We start from the raw sequence: 13,061 nt of genomic DNA, 5'->3' as shown, positions 1-13,061 counted from the left end.
TGACTGGTAGGTGGATGGCTTCACCTGAGTTTGACGTGAAGCAGGTATGTGGTCTCTACACTGCTGAACACTAATCTGTTTTTATTTGGGTTCATGTTTATTAATATTTGCGGGAACGGAGAGGTCACGGGGGCTGCGGTGACGTAAGCGTGTGAGGTCAGACCTCCTGTGTACTGGTTGTCTTGACAGCAGGTGGATTTTAGACCCCCCGCCCCCCACTCTCGGGCCCCGCCCACAGACGCTGGGCTGACGGAGCGCCGTTTCTTTGCAGACACTCGGAGCTGCGCTGCGCACCGGACGGTCCGCTGTTCGCCTGGAGCCTTTTTTCTTTGTTCGCTCGGTGAAGCGTCAGGATGAATGTGGGGATCCCGGAGGGCTGCTTTCTGTCCGCCCTGCAGCCCAACTCCTCCTGCACCGCTTACGTGGTCCCCTCGGACGGCCCGTCTCCGGACCCAGTGGCGAAAGCTCGGAGGGTCCGGGAGCAGGTCCGGATGCGGCTGGCTGAGAGGAAGTCGTCCTCCCTGAGCAGGCTGGAAGGATCAACAGGTGAGAGCTTGAAAGTGCAGAGTAACGGGCTGAGTAAGTCTCAGTAAAGTACACCGTGGAGTATCTGTTACCTCCTCCTGGAATTCAACCAACACCTCCCTGAGCTCATTGCCCCCACCCGAAAGTAGCGGTCAGGGGCGTTTCCAGGATTTCTTTTCAGTGGGGCCACAGGGGTCCCCACAGAAACATGTAATGAGTTGGCTTCAGTTTTAAAAAGAGCAGCGAGCATAAGAGCAGAGGTGACGATGATAAACACAATATTCCAGCATGTGTTCACACAGAGAGCCATTTAAAGTCTGTCAGTTATTGATGGGGGGGGCAGAACTGAAGCAGCGATCGCAGCACAATAAGCCACGGATTTAATGCGTCACATCCTTCTGTCCACGGTCCCGTCGGTTAGTGCGTGGAAGTAAAAACGAGGAGTAATGTAGTGATCGGATCAGGTGGTTCTGGGGGAGTCTGATGTATAAGCTATGACTCGCTTGGTGCTAAAGGGTTAAAAATGTGCACTCACTGGAAAATAGTTGTTGTAGCCAGTGTGAGCTTCACAGTAACCTCCCACGTCAGAGTCATGATGATTGTCAGGCTTTAACCTGCTTTAACTATCATGTGAGTCTCTGCTCACTTTTGTTCTCACTTTTATTCTGAACTTTTCCAAACTTAAGGAAGGAAAATGTGGTTTGAGTTCAAAGATAATAACTCCCCCTGACAGTGATGATCAGACTGATACCAAAGAGCTCGTTTCATGTTACACACATTTATCTCTGTGGGTTTATCCTTCATTATTCATGGTCAGTCGCTTTAATGTTACAGCTGGTTTTAGTGACGCATGTGCCGATGCTGTACGTACAATAACACATTACCACGTATTAGTACCGGGCTTGACTTCCATACTTTGAGTTTGAGGTGAATTCCCCCCACAGGGGTGTTTTATCCTCCGTGGGGGCTAAATCTCGTCAGCCTCACACTCATCCTTGTACCGCTGCTTCACCTAAAAATCACCTCGAGCGTGTTTCCCATCAGCTGCCAGTCCACATCTCACATCTTTGTTGCCCTCCGTGTTTGCAAGGAGACATCCTGAAACATCAGGGAGAGCTCCAGTTGTTGTCCAGGTCAGAGGTCAGTGCGCGTCATGGCGTCCAGCTGGTCGCTCCACGCCTGTGATTGTGGCTAGGGCAGGGCGATATGACCAAAAATATTTATCACGATATATATTTGAAAATTTGCGATAACGATATAACCGACGATATAATTGAGACGAGACTCCACAACTTTATTAGTGAAAAAAAAATCACTGTGTTTTCACTGAAACAAGCAGCTGTTTTATCTGCATTAAAGTTATATAAACATGTAACAGTGCAAATGCAAATTCTTTGCTGACAGTTTAACCAAAAGGCGTTTCCAGTGGAAACTGGCCGACGTATCCTCAGCATAACCATGTATAATATCCACAAAACTTAAAAAGAGGTTATACACACACACAGTACGGTAATATTATGTTGAAGCACAGCACGTATCACTCCGCGAGGCTCCGCCTACAATAGCCGTAATGCTCCGACAATCCATCGAGCGGTGCGGCTTCGTAGCTCAGCAAAGTCGTACTGAAACATTTGACAGATTTTCGAGCGCCGTGCACATAAAATCGTTTCCAGAAACACAACCAGAGTTCATACATAAGGCACACGGGATTATAAGGGGCTCTGTCGACTTTCAGAAAATCAAAGGATGATTTTAAGTGCGCCGTATTTTCCAAACAACACGGTAATAACGACGGCCCGCTAGCATGCGCTACCAAAAATAGTGCTTTGTTGTGTATCTGACGAAAGCTAAACCAGTTCCACACCAGTGAAGTTGCAGCATTTTTACAAACCAGTTCAGGTTCATTGGTTTCATTCCTATCGTTGCCCAACGTTACACCGGTATCACCGTGAACGGTATGATATGGCCCAGCCCTAATTGTGGGAATTTCCTCCACTATCTGATCTGTGGGAATAAATTACCACTGGCCCTGTGCTCAAATCCTCCAGGGCTGTAATCCAGTAGCTTTGGGGGTAAATCATGTCTGAAGGTGTGCTGATGCCACCCTGGTACTCGAGCCCTGGTGAAACAACTGTCATGTGTAGTTTCTCTGAGGAGTGTGCGGTGAAATGAAAGGTCAGCTGGTGTGTTTGGACCTGCTGAGCGAGGCCGTGAAATGTTTGGCAGCTTAGACAGAGCCTGAAACTCCTCCAGCTCCTTCCCTTTGTTACATCTGTACAGAGCATACGGCAAACACACTGCTCACTGTCAGCGTTACCAAGAAGTGAGTATCAAGCATATAAAACATGGCAGCCCTAAAGAAGGTGTGACTGTGTAAATACTTTGGGCAGCAGATCATCGTTCTGCAGAGCTGAGACACCAGAAGCTCGTTCAGTGTGGACGGATCGTTTTCCCACCTCAGTATCTGCACGTGTTCAAAGGAACGGACGCAGAAATCTGCTTTTGGGGCGGCTGTGGCTCAGGAAGTCGAGCGGGTGATCTGGTTGTCAGAAGGTCGTGGTTTGATACCCGGTCCGTACGCTGTCTCTGGGTGAGGTGCTGAACCCCGATACCAGCAGTACTCTGAGTCAGTACTCGCCCACTTTCAGTTACACTGCAGCTTATGAGCTACAGCAGCACGATAATATTAATATAAGAAACCACAGACCCCGCCCCGCCCCTCTGTATGATGCAAATAAACATGGTGAATGTTCATGTTCTTCTTTCAAGCTGAAGGTTTGGCAGGTTTGTTTAATCCAGTGTGAAACATCTGGACTGTGAGCTCATTTCCCAAAACTCTGTGACTTTTGCTTCTAACGGTGTCGTTCTGGATGCGAACCCAGCGGAGGCAGTGGCGCTTCTTTAGAAATCCTGCGTCTCCGAGCTCTTCCCGACACGTTTGAATCTTTGTGCCAAACGGCTCCTTCAGCCTCTAATCGCCTCCACCGTGTGTCTGCTGGATCTTTATTCCATCACTGGACCCGGGCAGGTCCAGATGTTCACATGAGCCAGTTTTACTGAGTTAGTCTGAGATCTGAGTCGCAGCACGAGCTCAGCTTTCGCTTTGTATCCAGAAATAATGAGCTGCGTGTTAGAAGAGACCGCAGAGCTTTAACAGACTCGACCTTCTTATCAGGGTCATCAGCAGAAAAGGTCACAACTGGAGTTTAAAAGTGGGACGGAAGTGATGTTTAGGGTGCACAGAGGGACTAATGAACGACGGGATCCAGCTGGCTTTTGGGAAATTGAACATTTCTTCTACTTCTTTGAAAGTTTTTCTCAGGAACTTTCAGGATTTCTTCGAGCCTGTGCAGACAGATTGAGGCTAATCTGACAGTTTGCAGTGAACAAAGGAAAGTTTAACATGATGTCAGAAGTGCTGTGCGTCTTTTTAGAAAGAAGCAGCAGCCGTGATGGGAAACTGATGCTGCCTGGGTGCAGCAGATAACACTGTTGCTTTAGAGACGACCAGTCTGTGCTGGGTGTTCACAGGGGTGGAGGCGGGCGAAGCTCGCCTCTGTCACGTTGGATGCTTTTCGTTTTTGACTCTCTGGTTCGGGTAAAAACGAGAAGAAGCTCGATGGTGTGCTGTGGTCAAATACAGCAGCAACCCTGCACGATGAAAGCAAAGCTAAATGCTGAGCGGCTGTAATTTGCACTGTGAGCCCAACACAGGCGACATCAGTCTGTTTATTGTTCACAGATGTGAATTTGTGTGAAGCCGTGTGGGTGTTATTTCCACCGTTTCCTGTTTTTTCCCCTCTTTACGGAAAAGTGCAGTGTGACATCACAGATTAAACATGGACGTTAATAACACAGAAAGAAGAAGAAAGGCGGGGTGTCTGTTTGGACATCAGCAGTCGGTGAGGAGGGGAACTGTGATGATCCACATCTGTTTTCACAAAGAAGGTCTGGGAGAGGAAGGAGACCCCCCCTCCTGACCTCTTGGCTGATAAAAGAGGCCCTCGGTCTGACCCACAGAGTCAGGATGTGTCTGCATGGAAGCACATGTTAAATATTCTCTTATTAGTAAAAAGAGGCGAATCTCCTCATATTTAATATCAACAATGAAATAACTGCGCCTGGTCCGAGCTTACGGGGCTCAAGTCCTCAATATTCAGTAAGCCTGTTTTTCAGGAGCAGCCAATGGGATGTGACTGATGACGGAGCCCCTCCCTGCTCCGTTGGTATTTTGAGCACTGCTTCAAGGAGCACGTAAACACAGCGGGCCTCGTTCACGACCAGCGTGAGCGCACTAATGTGCGATTCATCGCCTCTTTCTCACCTGACCCCGACGTGATCTGGCGGCGTTCACAGAGCCTCTGTTTTTGTTTTAGAGTAAAGCTCCGTGGGGTTCAGGTCTGTGCTGGAAAGTCCTCTTTGTTCTTCAGATTTTGAGGTGTGTTTGCTTTGCTTCAGTTTCCTTCTGCGTAAAGATCAAACTGGAGGCTGGACTGATGGTTCTCCCGCTTCTCCCTGCAGCCACACTTGAACCAAGATTCATCAACAAGCTTCGAACTCTGGGAAAAACCCTTCGGTGTAATTAACGTCACTCAGCGCATTTGTTGCACACCCTGGTTGATCAGGAAGAGGAAACAAGAAAAAGGAAGCTAAAGCTAATGCTGCAAAGGCCACAGATGAGGAAACAATTATTAGCCCACCAATGAAATTCAAAGTTTAGTCTAAATTCTCCCAAGTGCTTTTTTAAGACAGAGGAATTTTCATCACTGTAAAGGATCAGTTATCTCAGTTTGTACATGATAACAAAATAATTTCAGGATAAACTAAAATGACAAAGTCAATATTTTTAGCCCCTCAAAAACGAGTGGGAGGAGTCTCTGCCGATTCTGCAGCTGAAGCCTCCTTTGGTCCTTCTTTGTTTAACTTGCACCTAAACACAACAACAGTCGCCTCAAGGAGCTTTATATTGTACAGTAGAGCCTACAATAATACACACAGAGAAACCCAACAATCATATGACCCCCTATGAGCAGCACTTTGGTGACAGTGGGAAGGAAAAACTCCCTTTTAACAGGAAGAAACCTCCAGCAGAACCAGGCTCAGGGAGGGGCGGGGCCATCTGCTGTGATTGGTTGGGGTGAGAGAAGGAAGACAGGATAAAGACATGCTGTGGAGAAAGGCTCCAACAGCACAAACACAGTCCAGTTCAGGGACTCCAGTTAGCTGAGGTGAAGCCTAGCACACAGCTAGCAGCTACAGCAGAACCAGGCTCAGGGTCAATGCCCCGGCAGCCTACGTCTATTGCAGCATAACTAAGGGAGGATTCAGGGTCACCTGGTCCAGCCCTAACTATATGCTTTAGCAAAAAGGAAAGTTTGAAGCTGAATCTTGAAAGTAGAGATAGTGTCTGTCTCCTGGATCCAAACTGGAAGCTGGTTCCACAGAAGAGGGGCCTGAAAACTGAAGGCTCTGCCTCCCATTCTACTTTTAAATACTCTAGGAACAACACGTAGGCCTGCAGTGTGAGAGCGAAGTGCTCTAATAAGCTGATATGGTACTACAAGGTCATTAAGATAAGATGGGGCCTGATTATTTAAGACCTTGTATGTGAGGAGCAGGATTTTGAATTCTGGATTTAACAGGAAGCCAAAACAGGAGAAATCTGCTCTCTTTCTAGTCCCTGTCAGGACTCTTGCTGCAGCATTTTGGATCAGCTGCAGCAGCACGGGGGTCTGAGCCCGTGGACAGCGAGCAGCCACACGACTTCATGTTTGCGGGCTTGGAGAAAACTGTTATATTCAATATTCAGTAATACTCGCCCTCTCTGTCCTATTACAACACTGACCCAGAGCTCTTACTGCAGGGAGCAGGACTAACCTTACGCTTTGGCAAAGAGATGTATTGTTAGAGTCTCTGACCTGTTTGAGAATTTGAGATTTAAAGCATCTGATTCACTGGAAGCTCAGTGCGACATATCAAATAAAGCCTTCAGCGGATATTTACAGATCAGTGAGTCCCAACAGAGTCTCGTCCTCTTTATCCAAACTCTGTTCTGAAGCTTGAAGCTTGAATCCTTTCACGAGTTTGCCTTCCATAGTTTCAACATGCAACAGGTGGAAAGGTGTTGAGGGTCGGTCCTCGATTCTCCTGACCTCCGGCCTTTTCTGATGTATCGATCATCCGGCTCTGAATCCTGATTCAGATGGTTCACAGAAAGAAAGAAAGATGCAGAGCAGCTTTACTCAGGCTGTGAGAAAGCTCTGAGCACTGATGTCATGTTTCCTATTATCACTGTGCTGCTTAGTCAGCAATGTTCTGCTGGAAACTGGAGGCACAGCTGCGTCTCTAACAGGTGGACGTGCTGCCAGATTCAGCCTGAGCGAAGTGGAAAGCAGCGATCCGGACGGTTTGAGGTAAAACGTTCATTAAGTTTGACGACCTTCACGCAGTGCAGGCCAAAGAAATGAAAGTAAAGGTCTCTGTGTAAGCTCATGGACCACCTCCTGTGGGGAACATTCCTCTCCAATCTTCACAGCATGTTATCACAGCCTATTTTAGACTGTTGGTCGGCTGCTGCTCTTCCACAGTGTGGCTGGTATTTCTCACTGTGTGAACTTTCCACACACCTTCAAACCAACACAACAGCAAGGCCTGATTTTCTCTGTTTTACCTGTTTTCATTCATCTTCAGTTTGAGTTTGTAATTTGAGTTTTAGCATAAATTCTGTTCACAGCACCACGTTTTTATTTCTGTCATCAGCTCAGGAAGCCTGCAGATTGCAGCCAATCAGCTGAGGCTCAAACCTCTCACAGTATGAATTATTGAAGCTGCTTTTGCCTCCATACAGTTGCTGCATTCTGCAAGCTGCTTTGTAACCCACCTCCACCCCAGCTCCTCGTTTTCGTGGTGTTTCTGGTACCGATGGAGCTTTTTCCACTCTGAGCATTCAAAGCACTGTTTTTATTGCAAGCCTTTTTCAGCCAATCACACGCATTGACACATGGATGCATCGCGCACAGCTCGGGTTCAGCAGACTGGAGTCTGGATCGATCCACCACCTCCTGAGCCGCAGTCGCTGCACACACGATGTCATCTTTCTGTTTGTCAGCTTTATGAAATAACTAAACTGCATTTAATCTGAAGAAAGGTTTATTTTGCAGGAATTTGTCCTTTCAATCAAAAATAACAGAATTAAAGTGAGTCCCAGTTCAGGCTGTGCTGCTGCTGCCAAAACGAGAATAAGATTCATTTTGGGATTAATAAGTTTCCATCCTGAAGTCTCAGCTGGTCGAGTTTATTTCCATCTTTTTGCTTTGAAGATGATCTTCTGCAGGTGGATGCAGGTATGAGCCCACCTCAGTTTCATGTGTCTGTTGCTGTGTCATCATTTATGACATCTACACAAACCCATAAAACCTTTGGGTCTTTGCAGGCGCCGTGTGTGTCGGGTACAGACGACCTTCGCTGACCTGCAGGTCGATGCTTTCTGCTTTGATCTGGTCTGGTTTGAGTCCCGTTTGTACGCCGTGCGTGACCGCCGCTCCCTCGTCTCTGACGTGTTGATGCTTGCATGCCCCGCGGCCTGCCCAGCAGCATTTCCTCCCTCCTTCCTGCTCGGCTCGATTGTGTGTGATGTTTTCTGTTCGCTGTTTCACTGCAGCTTGCATCACGTGTTAGGATCAATGGGCTTTGCTCGGGTTTCGCGTGGCGGCAGCTGAAGCTTGTGTTTGAGGCGTGCGGTGTTTGTTGGACGGCGTATTCCTGCACACAGACGGTCTTTCAGTGGCGACGCTGGTCCACCTTCGGCCTGAGTTGGGGACGTTCCCGGTGCTTCTTCCTCTTGTTAAATGATGACACACTGAGTGTATTTGTGGCCTGAGCGCCTCCTCTTTCTAACACGTCTCTTATTCTCTGAGTGCCCCTCTGGTTCTTCTCAGCCTCTCCAGCGTTTCATGAGCTCTGGACTGAACTGGTCCCAGAGGCGGTTCCTCTGACTGTGATTGGTGCTCGGTAACCTGCAGCTGATATTATGCACTGCCACATGATTGGCTGATTGGATGAGCAGATGTACATGTGTTCCTAATAAAGTGGCTGGAGTTTGTGTGTGAAGGTTAGACTGATGGTGCATCAGTTGTAATGAGAGTGACTGTCTTCCTTCTCTCTGCAGACCCTCCTGAGATGAAGAGCTACAGCCACGCTCAGGGTTTCAGCTCCAGATCCATGATAAACACGCCGAGCCGCGTCATGGCCGTGAGTACACGCCACACACACGATGAAGAGCTTTAAACACACCGCGTGAGTCACTGTGGTGGGAGCAGCTCCACTGCAACACAGAAGGGACGTCAATAATTTGAATGTAAATAAATATAAAAGTCATTTTCCTCTTTGTGACATGGTGGAGGGGGGGCTGACATTTCTGTAACATCCAGCAGGGGGGCGCCTTTTAAAGACGCCCGATTGGATAGAAGTGTATGAGGAGATGAGCCTCGTGCTCAGAGGAAAATAATAATAATAAAATGTTTTTCTTATTATTACTAAATGTGATCTTTTAGGAATCCTGAAGCAGCACAAAGCTTCGGCTGAGCTGCTTCTCCTCACTCCTGGGATTTGAAATAATTCCCAGTTACACACAAGCTGTCGTTTGGAGCGTGACGCTCCGTGTTAATGAGACGCTGCTGTCGGTCCTCGCACATTATTATTTAAAAACAGGACCACAGGTGTGCAGTGTGTATTTTAGCCAAAGCCGCCATCTTTTCCATCGCCGAGTAGCTTTTAGTGGCGAAACAGGAGCAGAGGGTGAAAACAAAAGACTGTAAAAGGAGGTCGGCAGCTGACCACGTCAGGCACCAAACAGCGCGAAGATGAGACTGACGATGATTTCTGTTCAAATTCAACTCGGGTGAGGAAGAGGTCCAAGCATCTTCATCAGCCCCACCCACAGCAGTGCCCCGCGGCGTCTCTCCCTCTGAACTCCAACAGAAGCAAAGAGCATTGTTCTGCAGGACGCCACCAGCCGCTCAGACGACCTTTCAAAGTTCACGGGGGCGGGACTCATGAAACCGTGAAGAGAAACGTTCTGAAGAAATGATTTTTCATCCACTCAGCTCCATAAAAAAGCAGCAGGTTACATCTGCCTGCGCCGTCTGGAAATGTGCGGCAGTGTTTGTTACTCGACCTACGTGTGCTGGGAGCACGGCGCTCACACTGAGCAGCCATTGTGTTGGGCTGTTTCCTCTGTGTGTCTGTCAGAGTTCAGAACAATGCAAAGAAAAGCAAAACACAAACAGGACATCGACCCGCTGCTGTACCTCTGCAGCTTAACAATACAGAGGCTGCACGGCGTTTCCTGCAGATTATAACGAAGGAGAGGAAGAGCCGTAAAATGCTCCTCCCTGCGCCCGTACAGCTCCGTGTCACTCCCTCGCTCTGGCGTGCAGTGATATCTGCACAAACCTTGGTTGCTGTGAGCAGTTTTGATACGACTCTGGGGAACGAAAATAGTTGCGCCTTTAAGCTGCTCGCAGCAGAGTTTGGATTTCTGGAACGAGACATTAGTATTATTACACATTCCTTTTAGCTGCCACACATCTCCACAGCCAAACTCGCTCCGTCTCCAGGCCACCTCCTCTGTCCAGGTCCCATCCTGAAGCACATCTGAGTTCCTCCTGAACGACCGAGATCTTCACCTTATCTCTAAGGAAGAGCACCGACATCCTTCAGAGGAAGCTGCTCGCATCCTCAGTCACATTCTTTCAGTCCCACTCACAGCTCGTGGTCATAGGTGAGGGTAGGAATGTAGATCGACCAGTAAATCAGCAGCTTCGGTGTCACGCCAATCAATCACGCCTTCCTCTCGCGCCTCACCCGGGAATAAGACCCTGAGATACTTAAACTTGAGGCTCCTCTGAACTCCAGAGAAGGAACTCTGCCCTGTGAGGCCTCAGACCTCACAGCGAGCTGCAAGCAGCTCCATTGCCAACAGGAGGACATCGTCCACAACAAGCAGCCGTGATCGTTGCTCCTCCTCCAGACTGTGAAGTGGAAGGACCGGGCGGAGTCCAAAACCAACCGGGAACAAATCTCACTGAACACTTTTCATTTTGGGATTTAATGAGCTGTTAACAAATTATTGATCTGACTGAGACTCTAAGAAAGCCGTTCGACCTCTAACCTTCTTTCTCCCCACGCCTCCTGTCTCCAGGTGCCCACTGTGCCTCTTCCTGCCTCGGGCTTCTCGTCTCGCTCTGCTGTGGACACCACTTCCCGGCTGACCCACAAAGGTGCGGCTGTGCTCCACAGCAGCTCTCAGACCTCCCAGGTGTACAGCAGAAGCAGACGCTCTAAGTCGCTGACCCAGGGCGAGCACGAGGCACTTCCTGTCACTTCCTCCGGCCGTCTAGAGAACCCTTTGCTTTCTTTCCCTGCACCTCCACCAGGTACCCTGAGGCGCAGCCTCAGTGGGATTCTGGCCCAGGAGAAAGGTTGCTGGCAGGAGGAGGAGCTTCCACAGCAGTACACCTATAAAGGCCCCTCCCACCGCACCATCAGCCGCATCACCAACAGACAGCAGCACTACCAGCAGCAGCAGAGCTCCAGCCTAGGCCAGGAGGGCTGGGTGGGGAACGGTAGGGGCGTCCCCACTGGGGGGGACACCTGGGGAACACAGTGGCACCACCAGCAGCAGCACGTGTCCAGGACCTCCGGGACCATGCACCGCGCCGCCTCGCTCCGCAGCCTGAGGAGTGTCGGGAAAGGAGTGGACGTCTTCGATGGAGCGTCGATCCACAGCAACGACCCGCTGGGAGAGTGAGACACCTTCCTTTATTTAGCTAGTTAGCTTAGCCTTCATCAGATTCATCTTTAGCTCACTTAAACGAAACAGACGGGCAAATAACCATTAAACTACACACAGGAAGTGGCGACCCATGACCGCGGTAGGTGAACAGCATTCTGTGACACTGTGAGCGACAGGAAGTGCGCAGACGCGAGATGAACCTCTCTCAAGTTTTAAGTTTGAAACGATCGAGTAAAGAATAACACGACTGACAGATGACCTGGTAGTACATATGTTAGAGGGTTACCTAGGCAACCAGAGCCACCAGCTGTCGGTGTGAGCAAATCGCTGCCAGTATGTACGCAGCCTTAGAGATGTGAAGTGGGCGGGGCCAGAATTAAGGTTAATAGAGGTGACTATGCGACTCACATGTGCGGGGCAGTAATTAAAGGGTTACCTAGGCAACCAGAGGCCCAGCCCTACTACTACTCGTGACCAACCGTAAGCCTCAGAGGACACGTGACGATCACTTCATATGTGATCAGGGCAATACACCGTCGTCATAGGAACAACCAATCATGTGCAAGGTGAATTTTGATTGGCTGGGCTTAGCTAGCTGCCGCTACACCGAGGGGTGTAACATGAGGAGCATACTGCTTTCTGACTCGCTGCAGCAAAGTGTTAAAGTGGGCGGGATCATTGAGCTTCATTACAGGTGACCCGGGGTGTGGGAGGAGTTTAATATCTGAAGATCTTTCAGCGAGCTTTCTGTCCAGAGCCCAAAGACCTCGACAGTAAAGAATCTTTATTTGATCTTATAAAAAACAAATCTGTAAAAATTCTGATAAAGCAGAAAAAAGAATGAAGGGAGCAGCATTAGATCGTTGCAGGCTGAGCTGCACTGCTGGTAGGAACCTTTTAATGCAACTGTGTGTGTGTGTGTGTGTGTGTGTGTGTGTGTGTGTGTGTGTGTGTGTGTGTGTGTGTGTGCAGGATGCAAAATCTGGACATGCCCACGGCTGTCAAGTATCTGTCCGAGTCAGACGCTCACTTGCAGGTTGTTGGAGCTGCGTTCGTTCAGCATCAGTGCTTCCACAGCAGGGACGCCAAACACCAGGTACGACCTCAGGAGGGACACGTGGAAACAGTTAGCGTGGAGCCGGCGGTCACGGGGGGAACAAATGACTTACCGAAATAAAACAGGAAGTGACTACAGAAAATGGCATGACACACACACAGACAGACACACAGACAGACACACACACACACACACACACACACACACAGACACACACACACAGACACACAGACAGACACACACACACACACACACACAGACAGACAGACACACACAGACAGACACACAGACAGACAGACACACACACAGACAGACACACACACACACACAGACACACACACAGACAGACAGACACACACACAGACAGACACACACACAGACACACACACAGACACACACACATATAGACAGACACACACACAGACAGACACACACACAGACAGACACACACACATATAGACAGACACACAGACAGACACACACACAGACACACACACATATAGACAGACACACAGACAGACACACACACAGACACACACACACACAGACACACACACAGACAGACACACAGACAGACACACAGACACACACACATATAGACAGACACACAGACAGACAGACAGACACAGACACACACACAGACAGACACACAGACAGACAGACACACACACATATAGACAGACA

The 13,061-nt window shown here is 49.0% G+C and overlaps 1 protein-coding gene across 2 annotated transcripts in view; it reads left to right on the top strand.

Annotated features, from left to right (window-relative positions):
* The first annotated feature begins 244 nt into the window (after positions 1-244).
* The window catches only part of LOC102200251 (plakophilin-3-like), a 23,412-nt gene continuing 10,595 nt past the window's right edge, over positions 245-13,061 (top strand). For both annotated transcript variants that reach the window (XM_005726414.2, XM_005726413.1), the window contains exons 1-4: positions 245-546; positions 8,693-8,775; positions 10,727-11,331; positions 12,293-12,416. In XM_005726414.2, coding sequence (XP_005726471.1) covers positions 354-546; positions 8,693-8,775; positions 10,727-11,331; positions 12,293-12,416 — 1,005 coding nt within the window. In that variant the 5' untranslated portion in view covers positions 245-353. The remainder of the gene's footprint in view (positions 547-8,692; positions 8,776-10,726; positions 11,332-12,292; positions 12,417-13,061) is intronic.

This window comes from Pundamilia nyererei, unplaced genomic scaffold, assembly GCF_000239375.1.
Source record: "Pundamilia nyererei isolate P.nyererei 1_Seehausen unplaced genomic scaffold, PunNye1.0 scaffold00019, whole genome shotgun sequence".
Lineage (NCBI taxonomy): Eukaryota > Metazoa > Chordata > Actinopteri > Cichliformes > Cichlidae > Pundamilia > Pundamilia nyererei.
The sequence above is the reverse complement of the archived record's forward strand: the minus strand, read 5'-3'. Positions and strand labels throughout refer to the sequence as shown.